The sequence below is a fragment of the Engystomops pustulosus genome, chromosome 1 (assembly GCF_040894005.1).
Source record: "Engystomops pustulosus chromosome 1, aEngPut4.maternal, whole genome shotgun sequence".
Taxonomy (NCBI): Eukaryota; Metazoa; Chordata; class Amphibia; order Anura; family Leptodactylidae; genus Engystomops; species Engystomops pustulosus.
Genome location: NC_092411.1, coordinates 38,918,218 through 38,934,949, shown reverse-complemented (window position 1 = coordinate 38,934,949; position 16,732 = coordinate 38,918,218). Strand labels below are relative to the sequence as shown.

The window sequence follows — 16,732 nt, the reverse complement described above, 5'->3', positions numbered from 1 at the left end:
ACATCCTCCACCTCAGATATTCTGCGTTCAGTTTCGGTGATTCGCTCTTTGGCTTTGTGGACATCGTGTCTTAAAAGAACAAAGTCCTGTCGCAGCTCATCCACCTTGGTAACCAGTTTGGATTGGCACCCATTAATGGCCGCCAGCACCTCTGCAAATTTGCGGTCCAGTTCAGTGGCCACGTCAGGCGGATCAGCGCCCTCTTCATAGCTTACAAGCTGCGGCGGGCTCTGGGAGCCTTCAAAGAGGGAGGGAGAGGAGTTTGGGGACCCCTGAGGAGAGCAGGGCTGTGTGCGTGAGAATCTCCCCAACTTTTTGGCAGCGTTTGACTGTATCTGTGCAAGAACGGCTTGGGATGTGGAGCATTCCTGCGCATCCAGGGGTTCCAGGGACTGGAATGGAGGATCTTCATGGATGGATTCATCATCCGATGGAGGCGCAGACACCCCGGACGCTGCTTTGTGCAATTTAGCCGTTCTCCTCCGGTTACCCATGGCGTCTGGACAGGGGGGGCCAGTGATAAACAATCGAGGAGCCTAGCGTCCAGTAATTAGCAGAGATACAGTCCAAACCCACGTGGAGTATTGCAGCGGCACTGCAAGGGTTAATATAGAACAAAACCCAGGAGCAGGGGATCACTGGGAGTATGGTGGGCTGCACAGCTTGGGGTCCCCAGGTGAGAGGAGGGCAGCAGCAGGGGAATTACTTCCCTACCTTATTCCTGGCTGCAGTCCGGCAGTGACAGGGTTAACCCTGCGCGCCTAGGCCTCAGGCAGCGCAGGGGAGTCCAGCAAGATGGCGCCTCCGGCCGGATACAGGGCTGGCTGGAGCGCTGCCACGATCCCCCGACAGGGCAGGTCAGCAGCACAGCGGGTCGGCGGCACAGCACGGGGGGGGGGTTCCCTCCCCCGGTATTCAACACCTCTCCGGTGTACAGCCGCGATGTCGGGCGGCTATGGTCCCGCCGCCGCGCGGGACACGTGGGAGGCCGCAGGAGCTGAAGTGCTGGAGGGGACCGCACGGAGCCGGTGACCGCCGCGATACCGCCACCGGAGTATGGGGGCAAGTACCCGCGGCACCGGGGAGCAGACTGGAGGGGGTACAGGTGGAGGATGGCTGCCTGGGAAGGGTGATAGGGTGCCAGGTCCCGGGAGCTCCGCGGTGCACGTCCTCCTAGGTCGGCATCAGGCCACGCCCCCCCGGCCACAAACCGCTTCCTGTAAAAGGAACCCATCAGAAGAAATCTCTTCACCATCATGACTTAATACAACCAATTTACATCTCACTTCCAAGTAAATTTTCTGGTTGGTGCCACCACCCTAGACCATGAAAGTGACATGATTCAGAAAGTGTCAATATGTTGGTTAGTGGTGAATTTCTGCTGACAGGTTCCTTTAAAATATATTAAAGGGATTTTCCCACAATTCCAGTTAGGTCCTATCCACAGGACCCATCAATGAGACCCCAACCAATCAGCAAGCTAGGCCCTATTCTATGGATATGGTTTAACTTACTTTGTAGCCAAAACCCCTTTAATTTGGATGTTGAATACCAGACCCAGTATGCAGACAGGAACATTGCTCTCCTAATACATCTTCTATATCATCTGTATTGTAAATGCAGAGTGGTAGACATATCTGGTACATCACTTTTATTATAAAAATAAGACCTAAAACAATAGCTACATATGACATTGGATAACTATTCATAAAATTATTAGACTTTTTACATTTTCCTCAGTTTTAGTTTCCATAGAGTCCGTGTAGAGGTGTCATGGTGGTGCGGCTGAGACGTGTATAGGATATACTATATCAACAACAGGAGGAGCAGTTCATCCAGTCATTGCTTAGGAGATGTCTCACTGACATATCGTCTCATCGCTCCAGTCTATGCAGTCCTGGATGTTATCATTACAACGCGTCTTCGGGATGCAGTCACAATCGGCAAAGAAGACCGTGTTACATCTCCAGCCTGGACATGGAGGACATCGAAGAGCTGGAGGATAATCATATTGGAATCAGGAAGATCTATGCACCATCAAGGATAAACCTACCTCTTCCATGTCCTTTACATTTCCCTGCTTGTCCCTTCGCAATGAGGTGGAATATTCTAGTTCTGTCCCTGGTGTAAATCAGCTGATTGTTGTGGGTACTTGGTGTAGACATTGGGGGTCATTTACTAAGGGCACGAATTGCGGTTTTCCGTCGCTTTACCCGAATATTTCCGATTTGCGCCGATTTTCCCTGAATTGCCCCGGGTTTTTGACACACGTGATCGGATTGTGGCGCATCAGTGCCGGCATGCACGCAACAGAAATGGGGGGGGGGGGGGGCACGACCATCGGAAAACCCGTTGGATTCGTAAAAAACGCCGTATTTAAAAAAAAAAAAAAAAGTGTCACTTGACACGCACTTACCTGCACCCAGCCTAGCTTGGTGAACTCCGGCGGACCTCGGTGGACTTCAGCGCAGCAGCGACACCTGGTGGACATTGGGCGCACTACCTTGGTGAATTGCTGGAAGACACGAATCAGCGTCGGAGAACGCGCCGCTGGATCGCGAATGGACCAGGTAAGTAAATCTGCCCCATTGTGTGATACCTGTTTCATCAGAGCAGTCTCCGCAGTCATTCCTGTTATCACATAACTTGTCAATGTACGTCCACGACCTCTTGCTTGCACATTTGAACACCAGACCCTCTGGAAGACTGTTTGGTAAATTCCCTAGTTGGTATAATAAAAAAAAAAAATTGTAATATCTAGATAAAAATCAGTCAGGCTCGGATGAGGTAGCGGCCTAGGGAACTTTCAGAAAAAGAAAAATTAGTCAGCACCTCCGAACAACATAAATAGGTAGGTGAAAATCTAACAGGACCAATAAGGGAGGAGGTGCAATTCATGTTAAAAAATATTTACTCTCACCAAATTTTACTTAAAGTGCTAGCCCCCTCAGATAGGATATGAGAAATCCCATGTAGAATACCCTCTTTTATGTAAAATGTTGCCCATTTTTCTATTCTGTATTAAAAAGTCTCCAAAGTCACTTCAAATGAGCAGAGTAGAGCAGAAAAGAGTCATATTTTGCCTGAATTTAATCACTTTTAGAGGCTCCAGGGGAGGCATCACTTTGGTTCTATAATAGCCAGAGGCAGGATTGTGGTTCTGTAAGCAAGTCTTTATGCTCCCATGACTGGAGCATGTTGTGCCGTTTATACTATGGCCCATTACACATTAGCGAATGTGATGGGTCCAACTCGCATCACATTCGCAGAGTGTGCTGGCTGGAATGTCCAGCCTAAACGCTGACAACCGGAACTGAACTATGAGTTCAGCGCATCCCGTGACCATGAGGTGAGTTGGAGACAATGGGCCATAGAGGTTCAGACCCCTTTACAATTGCACCAAGAACAGGCTATAGTTAATGTGATGACCTGGGTTGTCCACAGCCTGCTCCTTGTCCACTCAACACCCCTCTATGCCCACTTGGTATATCAAGGAGGTGAGGAGTGTAAGTCGCAATTCCTGGTCGTGCACCATTAAACTAGGTTCTATAAATCTGAAGATAGAGGCCTCTGAAGTGACACGCCCAATGCAGCCTCTAAAAATGACTCATCTCAAACATAAGTGACTAGTGCTTTATAGACTATTGCTTTAGAGGTAAATAAATAAGATTTCACATAGAAGAGGGAATTCTAGAAAGGACATTACATATCCAACCTGAGGAACTTGATGATTTTGGTATTACCAAATCTGGTAATAGTGTCTGTTTAAGTTTCAGCCATCGTAATCCTGTGTCTTAGAAAGCTCTAAAATATAAAACTGTTACATGGGACAGATGTAGAGCCAAATATATATATAACATTATGATATGAGATTTAGATTAGATCTGTTAGATAGTTAGATTAGAATTAGATCTGTTGGGTGAATGAGTGGGTTCAGTGGGTTGCTCTCCCAAGGTATACACTAGGTATATATAGGTCTCCTGCATTCGAGATGTGTGAAACTAACCACAGTATCTTCTGGATTCATCCTCCCCATTGCCACAGTCCACTTTCCCGTCGCACAGTGCTGACGCTACAATGCACGTGCTTCTGTCATCACATAGGAAGCCCGTTTGGCCGGCTGGTGCCTTGCACTCACGTGTAATGTCAACTGCTGAAAGAGAAAGATTATAATTTGCATAAAAATAGTAAAAACCGGTGTAATCTGTATGACTGTAGAAGATAAAGATACTGATCATGGAAAGCTGATTAGGAAGTACTAATTCCCAATTGCATGGGTTGCATTATGGGTAAATCCAACACTGCGGGGGAGATTTATCAGAAGTGTCTGAGGTAAAACTGTTCTAGTTACCCATGGAAACCAATCAGAGCTCCTCTTTCATTTTCCCACAGACTTTTATAGAAGTAAAGCTGAGCTCTGATTGGTTGCCATGGGAAACTAGAACAGTTCTACCTCAGGCACTTCGGATAAATCTCCCCCTGTGTATCCAATGCTCGAAACTGTGCATTGATTTTAGTAGCCTACAAGACTTTATTTACTATACAGATAGGGACATCTGGCTGCTACAAAGACACAGAAGAGGAAGAGGGAGAACAAGTATTTCCAATAAATGAAAGGAAGATAAATGGGACTTTGTCTACACCGGACATTACAATTAGAGAAGAACACACAATTTCCTAAATGTCACGGTGATTGTGTAGTTCTATGTGAATATATCCTAACATGAGTAAAATCAAAGTATTTACTTTCATTTACTTACCTGGTTCAGTCGTGATCTAACGGCGCGTTCTCCGATGTGGATTCGGGTTCTGCCACGATTCACTAAGGTCGTGCGCCCGATATCCAGTAGGTGTCGCTGCTGCGCCGAGGTCCGCCGGAGTTCACCTTCTTCTCCCTGGTGCATGTAAGTGCTTTATCTTGCGACACATTTCGTTTTTTAAATTCCGCGGCCCAGCCCCCCCCGATTTCTGTCGCGTGAAATCCGACGAGATTGAGCCAAAATCCAATCGTGTGCGCCAAAATCCCGGCGGAATTTGCCGCAAAACGGAAAAATTCGGGAAATCCGACAAAAGTGCGGCCACAGAGCCCTTAGTAAATGAGCCCCGTTGTGTTGTTCCAAAGTGCATAAGCAGCAGGTTGAGCAGATGAAGGCCAAAGGCCTGACCCTATCAGCCATAACAAGAGACGTTGGTTGTTTCAAATCTGTGATTTCTAGAATATTGCATTTTTACAACATCACAAACTCATTCAAGTCACCCAAGAAGGCTGGTTACCCTCCAAATACAGGAGAGAACAGGATAATGCAGAGAGTCTCCATGGGTAATCATTTCAACACTGCAACTTGAATTGCACTGAGAAGAGTAAGGATCTATCTTGCCATACAGTTTTACGATGTTTAACACTATGTGGACTGAAATCCCACTCTACAGTGATCAAACCCCTCATTAGCAGAAAGAAGCAAAAGGTTAGACCTACCTTTGCTGAAGAGCATGTTTTGTGGACAGAGGAGAAATGGTCCACATTTCATTTTAATGATGAAAAAACAAGTTACATTTATTTGGATCTGATGTTCATTAACAAACTGGGGAAAGACTAAACCCAAAGTGTGTAGAGAAGTCATTGAAAAATGCTGGAGGAAGTGTCATGGATTGGGAAATGTTTTCTGCAGCAGGAGTCAGGCCTCTCATACAGCTACAAGTAAATACAACTGTGTATCAGAACCTTTTGTCCAGCAATTTTCATGCAGGACATTCCCACTGTCACACAGCAAAAAAGGGTAAAGCAGTTCCTTGAAACAGAAAAGATTGAAGCCAATGTAACAGTACTGATCTAAACCCAAGAAAACTTCTGGAAAATCTTTGGTGACAAAGTTATGGCCAAAAACCCACAACAGTCACAGAACTATGGAAGACACTAGACCAGTGATGGCGAACCTATGGCACGTGTGCCAGATGCGGCACTCAGAGCCCTTTCTGTGGGCACCCGGTCCATCGCCCCAGCACACCAGAGAGGACTCAAAGAATCTTCCTGCAGTTCCAAGCAACTTAATAGATGCTGCTTTCAGTCATATTTTAATACTTCCTTTGCTACGTGGGACTGTAGGAAGAGGGAGAATGAGTAGACAGGGCTGAATTATTTTTGGAGGATCTCCTTCTGGCCCCACGACTCTCTGTGTACAGAGGGACACTGGAAAGAAGTGATGTAAATTTTCCATCTTTCTACTGTGTTGCTGTCCTCAGGAGGCCAATATGATTGAAAGTTGTTGAACAGGGAGCAATAAGTTACTGCTTTAATTTTTGGTTGGCATCTCGCGATAAATAAGGAGGGTTTTGGGTTGCAATTTGGGCACTCGGCTGTTAAAAGGTTCGCCATCACTGCTCTAGAAGAAGATTGGAGCAGAATCCCAGCAGAGCAGAGAGACTAGTGATGTCCTGCGCCTGCAGATGTGCTGACGTCATTCATATCAACGGCCTGTGCACTTCTACTGATTGCTGACTCTCTTGTGCTACAGTCATTGCCGTTCTCTAATTAAATAAAGGGTTTTATATTGATAGATTCTGATAATATTGTAAAACACTGTTCTAGTGACATGGTGCACCCTTTACAAAAATCCATCCATTGTTGATATTAAGTGATAATTGATTGTTCTCTAATTTTAATCTCCAATGTAAATTCTGAAACATTAGCAAAAGAGGAGTTGTTAACCATGAAGGATGGGTAGACAGGTGAATAAAAAACAGGTAGAAGAGATGACATGTTCCTGGTGCACAGAGAAAGGGAAGGTAACATTAGTAACAGTAGGCTGTCTATACGCTTTCCAGACATACCTTCCACATTTCCCAGTGATCTGCCACTTTAGAGCAAATTCTTTATTGTCATGCGTCGTGCACCATGGGAGGAGCCATCCTTGCAGCTGCACCCGTTTTCTCTTTTCTATACCTCCCAACAACACACATTATACAATGATTAGTATTCCACATAAAAGCAAAGTTTAAAAAGAATATGGGTGCATCAACAGGCATGGCTCCGCCCCTGGTGCACTGAGAAGCTCATTTGCATGAGGATAAAAAAAAATGTAATTTTTTCTAAAATGACAAATGACATAAAACAGGAAAATAAAAGTTTGGAAGGTTTAAACACAATACATGCCCAATATGTTAGACTCCTTACTATGAACTTCATATTGGAGGTATGTGATAAGCCAATACCTGGATTCATCCTCATTACATATATCTTGCTGTAAGGACCTATGTTCCCTATGAATGCCCAATAACGTATGATGTAATGTGCACCATAAATGCTTATAGAATACTATTGTTGGATTTTTTTGGACCATATATTTGTACCTTGATTTTGTGGGATTCCATAGATGACTCCTAATGTAATAAATGCTGAGATGGCTCCCAGGGCGAGGAGTACAACACCAGTGATGCAGAAACATCTGCGTCTGAAGCAACATATACAATCTGTAAAGAGAAACGGGTCAGGAGATGTTATCCATTAGATGGATGGAAACTGTGATATGGACCCTCCCATCCAGATCCACTTAAAATACTGGATAACCTTTCCAGAGCTGATCAATCAATATCCCTATAGAGATTTTCTATCAGAGCCGGCCATATACAGGATGATGCCGATTGGATAGTGGCAATGAATCTAATATTAACTCCATGATAAGTCTTTCCCCAGTGTCAGCTGATATACACTAAACATTCATAATCTGGTTTACAACATTTACCTCTTTCTTGATCAAACGTCACCGATCTTCTAGAATCCCAATCTGTTGAGACTGAGAAAGTGTCATAATCCTGGGGAGATTGTAACAAAAAGCAAGATTATTGCACAAGTGATTTCAAGTGTTATAATCTGCCTAATCCTTATGCTAATGAGGCAGTTGGGTCACCGGGGCATGTCCTCTTCACCCAGAGCACTGCTATTCCTGCCCGGACCATTATCTTCTCCATAAGATAAGAAGGAGATTTGCCTTGTGAGACTCTGGGAAGGTAGTGATTTAGGTAGGGATAGAAGTGCTCTGGGTGCTGAGGACATGCCCCAGTGCACCAACTGCCTCATTAGCATAAGGATTCAAATGAGAATATTTTGGAAATAGCATAATGGACAGAAGATATGTTGGAAATGACATTGCATGATGCCAGCGAGTTAAAACGCTTGTTGGAGATGGTAGAATTCTTTATTCTGGTCTCTCATTCTGTGATATATTATAGTCAGAGAACAGATCTGCCATCGGATTGACCCACCTGCCATTATTTCACTTACACTTTTCTAATCACTGATGGAATATTTTATTAAAGGAGCTCATTAGGACCACAGCACTTACAGTATGGTCTATCAACTGATTACCAAAAAATTGAGAAATGTAGTTAATATTTCAATATTTTCTCCAACACTGTTATATAATTGTCCTATACTTATCTCTCCGGGACCATTCATGGCCATTACACAATATTACACAGCTGCCCATTCTGGAGCATGACATCCCATCTGTTCAGTTGATTGATGGAGGTGCCACTTCATCCTAAATCTTTCATTGCAGATGCATCTAGTGTCTTAAAGGTGTTGTACCAAGTATCTTTATCCCCTATCCACAGAAAATGAGACAACAAACTGATAGGTGGGTGTGCACTGCTGGTGTCTCTATGATCCACCATTCATGAGTACGGGGGTCCTGTTCTGAATGAAGTGGCAGGTTGAGGATGCTGCCACTGATATTATGGGAGCGTCTGCCATCTTTGGTCCACTTATTCACTGTCTATGAGAGTGCTGGAGATAGCTGTACGCTCCCAGGGCAGGAAACATACTCTACCTGCTGTTCCATCAGTAAGTGAGAATGGGACCCCCTTCTCGGGATTGGTGAAGGCCTGTTCTTGTGATCACTGGGGGTTCCAGCAGTGATCCCACCAGATTGTTATCTTCTATCCAGAGGCGCATCAAGGCTTCCATGGACCCTGGGCTGTATGAATATTATAGCCCCTACAAGTCTGGATTCACTTCCTACATATGGTACTGGAAAGAAGCTTCTTAGGGAATAGAAGATGCGTCGCTTCTTCCTGCTTCCAATCTGTGGTTTTAGGAAGTTTGGGGGACCTCCATGTGTTTTAAGAGTATGTTTATTGAGAGCACGAACAGAAGTATGAGGATTTCAAGGGTGAAGGTCCTTCTGGGTATAAAATTTAGTGGTGATTTGGGTGACCATGAGCCCCCTAGAAGGCTTGGGCCCCGGGCTACCACCCAAACCGCATATGTCCACTACTGCTTCTATCCTCTAGATAGGGAGTGACAATCAGACTTGGTACAACTCCTTTAAGGTCAGAATGTAGTGTGTGCCCACTAGACTATAGGCATAACTTAAAGAGGAGAACTAACCATACCATTCTCTTCAGTTTATAGGTTTTCACAAAATTATAAAACTAATAAATATCAGAAAGGTGGGTGTCATGACCACCAGCACCCCCATTGATCAGCTGCTTAAAGCGCTTCCCATATATACAAAGGTATCAGACTCCCCAATCTGATATTGATTACCAATCTATAGCATAGGCCATCAACCTCTAGGTTCATTATTAATTTCTTTTAGCTGTCCATATCCCATTCATTACCCATTCATGGCTAAACAGTTCATTAAGATGAATGGATATGATTTTTAGTTAAAAAAAAATTAAGCAAAATAACGATGGTAACTCTACCTGGCGCTGCGGATAAACCCGATTCGATGCCATCACATTGCTGGGTATGTACTAGTGATTGTAGTAGTCAACTACTGACAAAAAAAAAGAAAACATGATTAATATCTACAATTCTATGGAAAGACAAATATTACAGTGTGATACTACAAATGCCGTATCTGACTCGGAGATTATTGCCATTGTGTGAAATACTTGTGGTCAGATTGGCTCATAGGGAAATCACACCATGTTCCTTGTAGCGACATCGAGTCATTGTGATTTCTCCAGGTATCTGACGTCTGTATCAGACCTACAGGTATGAGGATTTGCTATTTTACACATTGAAAAAACGGATAATGACAGAAATGTTTGCAGATGGTAAATCAATCTATTTTATTTGGCAAATATTAAAGGGTAACTCCAGTGGAATTATAATAAACCTGCTGTGTTATGAATAGCAGGTACATCAGCGTCCATGTTGCCATTGTTACCATTGACATATAGCGGGTACAGTATGGACATGGGTGGGTGTGTAAGTGTCATATAATTACCAAATATTTTATTTGATCTCTATGTTTAAGAAGTTTAAGAACAGTTAACCTGAGGGGAATAATCTGGGGCAGCGGTTCTTAACCTGTGGGGTCAAACGACTGTTTCACACGGGTTGCCTAAGACCATTGGAAATAGTCACCTATCTGCCTCAGCCTGCTGCTTGACCATTCCCCCTGTAATTGTATAATCAAATGTACAAGTGTCTTTAGGACGCACATACATTTAATAGAGAAAGTGACGCTGCATAGCTATACCTATGCTTGTCATCTCACAGATGCTGGCAATGCAATGATGTCCCACGCTGCCAGCGTCCTTACACAGGAGAGCCACTGAAGACCAAAGAGGCTATGGTAGTGAGGGTAGTTAAGTACTTTTGACTACTGGCTACTGTACTGTGGCTGCTGGCTACTGGGGGCAGCTACTTTGACTACCGTGGGCATCACTGTGACTACTTGTGGCATCACTTTGACTATTGGCTACTAGGGGCATTCCTGTGACTACCAGGGGCATTCCTGTGACTACTGGGGGCATTCCTGTGACTACTGTCTACTGTGGGCATTATTGTGACAACTGTCTACTATCGGTATCACTGTGACTACTGGGGGCATTACTGAGACTACTGTCTACTGTGGGTATTATTGTGACTACTGTCTACAGTGGGCATCATTGTGACTACTGAGGGCATTACAGTGACTACTGTCCACTGTGGGCATCACTTTGACTACTGTGGGCATTATTGTTACTTCTGTCTACAGTGGGCATCACTGTGACTACTGGGGGCATTACTGTGACTACTGTCTACTGTGGGCAACACTGTGACAACTGTTGTCATCCCTGTGACTACCGGCTACTGGGGGACGGTTCTGTGACTACTGGTCGCATCACTGTGAATACAATTACGATTCATAACAGTAGCAAAATTACACTGAGGAACTGTATAGAAAGGTTTAAAGCTTTAAAGCTTCAATATTTTATAATATACTGCGGCTAATTATTAGAATTGTTAATTTACAGGTAGATTACTGTAGTTTATCCAAAACCTCATTGTGTCTGTGGAGTCTCTTATAGGTTTCTACCCTGATAAGGAAGAAGTATGACCCAGACAGCAGTGGCACCAGGGTGTGCAACCATGAGGAGATCGAATCGTACAAAATACTAGGAGCGTAAACAAGTCTTGTCGCTGTGACCAGGGCAAGAGATACATCAACAGGCCAACTTGTCTGGCGAGATATTAATATCTAGATTACCGCATCATATTACTCTAATACCTCAATACACTTCAAGATGACAATGGGCCTGGGACTTCATTACTATCTAAAGTGCAGCACAAGTGGAGGCCTATTATTACGGCTGTATGACTATAGGAGATTAGGATGACAGGATTAAGAAGGAGGAAACAAAGATCATTCCAGTTATTTACCCATGTATGGGGTAGGGCTAATTGTTAAAGTGTAATTCCCCTTATATATTAATAATTAAATGTGCCGCTCAGTGGAAATATATGAAATTTCGGGAGAACCCGGGCTTTAAGATTACAGTCAGCCCCTGATATCACACAATTTGGAGGGTACATGGCCTTAAGAATACCAAAGTAAGCAACCTTGTGACTTCCAGCTAAAGGCGGTCCCTGACTAAAGGACACCTGACTTACAGATGACGCCTAGTTACAGACCGACCTCTTTGCCCCCTGTGACCTCTGGTGAAGCTTTCTGAATGCTTTACCTCAGTCCCAGACTGCAATGATCAGCTGTAAGGTGTCTGTAATGAAGATTTATTGATAATCCTTGGTCCCATTACAGCAAAAGTCCAATTGTCACTGGGATAAAAAATAAAAATTGTCTAGATCTACAATTATAAAATATACTGCACAGTGGCTAAGTGGTTAGCATTAGAGCCTTGCAGCGCTGGGGTTCTGGGTTCAAGTCCCAGGGTCAACATCTGCAAAGAGTTTGTATGTTCTCTCCGTGTTTGTGTGGGTTTCATCCGGTTTCCTCCCACACTCCAAAACATACTGGTAGGTTGATTAGATTGTGTATACACAATCTGATGTGCAGACTCCAATAATACCAATAATATGATCATTTATACCCGTGTGATTAATAGCCTGATGTTAGATGCAAGAGAAACTAGATCAATCCTAGATCAACTAGTCAAAACTGGACATTGATCTTTACAGAAAAGGCCGATATAGTATTGGAGGATCAGAGAAAAGAGGCGACTTACCACTATCATTTCCATTATCCTATGAGATCATCTGACTTATATGTTGCGGGTACAATTAGGACATGACAGGATCGCTATAGATAAAGTGCTAACTCTGGGGGGCCAAAGGACACCCGTTTTCCCAATCAGATCAAAGTTACAAAAAAACCCCCAAAAAACATTAATACCATAGCTCAATAAAGTTATACCACTGGTAATTCATTTATGTAGGATAAGAAACTACATAAATGGAATGTGCAGTACATTTATACAAGCAGACCCAATGATAAATATAGGATAGGTTCTTTAGATTTGTACTTAAGTTGAGTTTGTATGTAAGTCAGAACTGATATATTTATAATTGCATCTCCAGACAAAATATTTTTTTGTCCCTGTGACAACTGGATTTTCAAATTGTATGCTGTCATGGGACTAAGGATTATCAATAAAGCTTCATTACAGACACCTTACAGCTCATCATCGCAGCCTGGTCACAGTGGTCAGAGGGTCATATGTAACTAGGGGGACCTCCTGTAGTATATTAAATATGAAATTACATAATTATACCTTATAGTTCCTTCCAGGAAAAAATAAATTAAACTGTAAAAAAAAAAAACAATAAGAAAGATTTCAAAATCTAAATATAAATCCCCCATATCCCATTAAAATTGCTCTTCTAACCTAACCTATTTCTTATCCCACTCGCCTTGCTGTAAAAGTAATTGTAAAAAAAAAATTTAGTTTTGTTGGTCACCCTGTCTTAAAATATCTTAAAACAAAATTGATCAACATGTTGTACATATCACAGAATGGTACCAATGCCAATACAGTTCATCCCGCAAGAATCTAATAGAAAAAAAAACAAATCTTGGCCCACACTCTCGGACCGTGCAGAGTCCTGTGTCAAGATAATCCTTTATTAGTCCCACAGTGGGGAAATTCACAGCGTTACAGCAGCAGAGAGAGTACAGTACAAACAATGTCAGAACAATAGTATTAGGGATAAATGAAGAAAAAGAAAAAAAAAAACATTCCAGTTCTTGCATTATATTCCTTGCATCATATCGATAAATGATATGTGATCATTTACATTTTCAGCGCTGCTTTTTATAGGGAAAAACAGGGATCCCTTCTTGCATCATAGATCAATATAAATGAATGATGCAAGGAATCCCGTTCCTGCAGTGTGGTCAATCTTTAACACAGGATTCTGTTCATGATCACGGGCTGACAACGCTGAGTGTGAAGCCGATAGTAATAATTAATAACCGATAACCACAGGGTTCATTTGGCTAAGTGATTAAATTATGATATACACAAAGTGCTATTTAGGATGAACACAGTCAATATAAGCAAAAACTGCTGTAACACAAAGTGTGTATTTCTATAGATATATATAAAAGCACAGATTCTGACTGTATAGCCGTCAGCTGGGAGATTGCAGATTATGGGTCTCTTCAAGTCATAAATGCAGAAAAGAAAGAGAAGAATAACCCTAAAACTTAGCTTTTACTAATCCCATGTAAAAAGAGATGATAATCCAGGCCATCGAAACTTGTCACTCTGTCTGTATATAACCCTCTATGCAATACAGACACAATAACATTGTTCCTGTGTTATGGTGATATAACAACCACCTAATGTACAGGCGGTCCCCTACTTAAGAACACTCGACTTACAGACGACCCCTAGTTACAAACGGACCTCTGGATGTTGGTAATTTATTGTACTTTATTCCTAGGCTACAATAAACAGCTGTAACAGTTATCACAGGTGTCTGTAATGAAGCTTTAGTGTTAATCCTGGTTCTTATGACAACCCAACATTTTTACTATCCAATTGTCACAGAGACCAAAAAAGTTCTGGCTGGGGTTACAATGATAAAATATACAGTTCCGACTTACATACAAATTCAACTTAGGAACAAACCTACAGACCCTATCTTGTATGTAACCCGGGGACTGCCTGTATATTAAAGAACCCTGAAATAAAACTAGCAGGGATGTCCTAAGACGTCCTAAAATAGGCCCAATTTTAATCCTAGAAATCTATCATCATGTTAGATCAGATAATACTGAAAAAACATAATAGAATATACATAGTTAATAAGTGTATATATATATTTTAGATTTTTACACAGCAGCAATATTTTTTGTAACAATGTAGACGATACTGGTTTTGCTGTGATTTTGTTCTTTCTAAAGTTACAGTTACAGCACAATGACTACACGCAAACTTACCCCTGTTTTAATTTAACATGTTAAATAGGTACACCTCTTGGAAGGATAGGGATGGGGGCAAAGTTCAGCAAAACAGAAAACTTAGGAACTAGTTGTGCCACTTTTTGGACTTTTGTTAAAAAGTCACAGATCCACTGCAAACTTTAACACCTCATACGCCACATTATTTAAGCCACCAAAATCTGATGTGAAAAAGACATCTGAAGACACTCCAGAAACTGGAGTAAGATCCTGCCTAATGATAAATTTGCCCCAGTATGTTCAACTCAACTTTTCCACAAAAAATATTCAAAAACAATACAAAACAAAGCATAATTTTTTATATTACTACAGGCAGTCCCCTGGTTACGTACTAGATAGGTTTTGTAGGTTTGTCGGAACTGTATACTTTATAGTTGTAACCCCAGACAAATTTTGTTTGGTCTCTATGACTATTGGATTTTAAAAATGTTGGATTGTCATAAGAACCAGAATTACCAATAAAGCTTCATTACAGACACTTTAATAACTGTTATAGCTGTTTATTGTAGCCTAAGGCTAAAATGCAGTAAATTATCAACATCCAGAGGTCTGTTTGTAACTAGAGGTCGTCTGTAAGTCGGGTGTTCTTAAGTAGGGGACCGCTTGTATAGCCGTTCAAATAACATCCACTAGAGACATCATCCTTTACATTGTGATAGACTTTCCTATAGAAATGCAGGCGGCCGCGGCTCCACTGTGTGTTGTCTAAGTGGCATCATATATCCAGTAGGGAGTTCAGTTCAGCTGAGATGCAGCTGGACCTGGAAATAGGGCGATCACATGAATCTCATGGTAGTCTGCATCACCCCTTGTAAATCCAGATTCACACACTGCAGTTTCAAGGCATTTTCGTTCAAAACAAAGAACAAGCAGAGCAGAACACGGATCTATATCAGTTCTGATTGATCCATTCCGTTTACTCAATCTATATGATGGAATCCCTTAGTTATAGGGAATAGTATCATACAACATACAATGTTAAAGAGCAACATAAACCTAACAAGAGAACACAAACTGAACAAGAACTATGTAGAAAGTCATTAGTAATAAATCCCCAATTCCCAATGATCTGATTACCCTGCGTAGTGATGTGTTACACAAGAGCCTCGCACAGGTCTGCAGTCCCTTCAGAGGAGAACATAGAAATATTTGCTGTACTTACGGACAAAGCCGGGTGCCTGGGAGCTGGCATGTCACTGTGATATTGGAGCTGAACCTGAACGCTGTCTTTTATCAAGGACCCATTACGCAATGCTGCCGAGCTCCTCCCCGATCCTCTATTTCCTTGCTTCATAACTTAAGAAAGTGACCACATCCCAAATGATGTTTATTAACTGTCCCAGCAACCATGCGGTATAGTCACTTCTGGGAAATGTTATTCACCATCACATTGGAAGATGTTGGTTTCCATTCTATGACATGATATTGTGTGATCAAAATGTACAATGGTGGCAGAAGCATCCAAAGACCTTGAACTTTCCCTCATTCTTACAGGACATCTACCACCAGATCCCTCTAGGGCAGTGGTGGCAAATTTACTGCACGGGTGCTAGGGGTGGCACTCGGAGCGCTTTCTGTGGGCACTCAGGCAATCGACCCCAGGACAGAGTTCACCAAACAGTCCCAGGCAACTTAAGAGATGCCGCTCTCAGCGCTATTTTAAAGCAAAAGTTCATTGGCTCTTTGGAACTGCAGGAAAAGTGAGGTGTTGACAGAACTGCATTATCTTTGAAGGTCATCCTGCTGGACCCACCATTCTTCCTGTATGGAGAGACCCTGGAGAGAAGCTTCAATGATAGTCTGAATCTGCCCTCCTTCTTTCAACTGTATTGGTGGCCTCAGGGGGCAAATACGATTCAAAGATGTTGAACAGGTAGCAATAAGTTACTACTTAAAATGCCATGTTGGCACTTCACTGTGAATAAGTGGATTTTGGTTATAGTTTGGACATTGTGGGGCACATTTACTTACCCAGTTCAAGGAAAAGTGCATTGTCCAACAATAATGCACTGTGATACGATTCACTAAAATGG

At 42.5% G+C, this 16,732-nt stretch overlaps 1 protein-coding gene across 4 annotated transcripts; it reads right to left on the bottom strand.

Moving 5' to 3' along the window:
- Nucleotides 1-1,636: 1,636 nt before the first annotated feature.
- LOC140070586 (low-density lipoprotein receptor class A domain-containing protein 1-like) lies at nt 1,637-15,939 on the bottom strand. 4 transcript variants are annotated; one of them, XM_072117284.1, is made up of 7 exons: nt 15,862-15,939; nt 9,706-9,779; nt 7,740-7,809; nt 7,348-7,467; nt 4,007-4,153; nt 2,600-2,722; nt 1,637-1,995 (listed from the first exon to the last, which is right to left on the bottom strand). In XM_072117284.1, the coding sequence occupies exons 2-7, from the start codon at nt 9,736-9,738 to the stop codon at nt 1,859-1,861; spliced, it is 630 nt and encodes a 209-aa protein (XP_071973385.1). In that variant the 5' UTR covers nt 9,739-9,779; nt 15,862-15,939; the 3' UTR covers nt 1,637-1,858. The 4 variants fall into 4 exon arrangements, with proteins under 4 accessions (XP_071973385.1, XP_071973632.1, XP_071973549.1 ...); XM_072117531.1 differs by having other exon boundaries at nt 4,007-4,150; XM_072117448.1 differs by having other exon boundaries at nt 9,706-9,776; nt 15,862-15,882.
- Nucleotides 15,940-16,732: the final 793 nt, after the last annotated feature.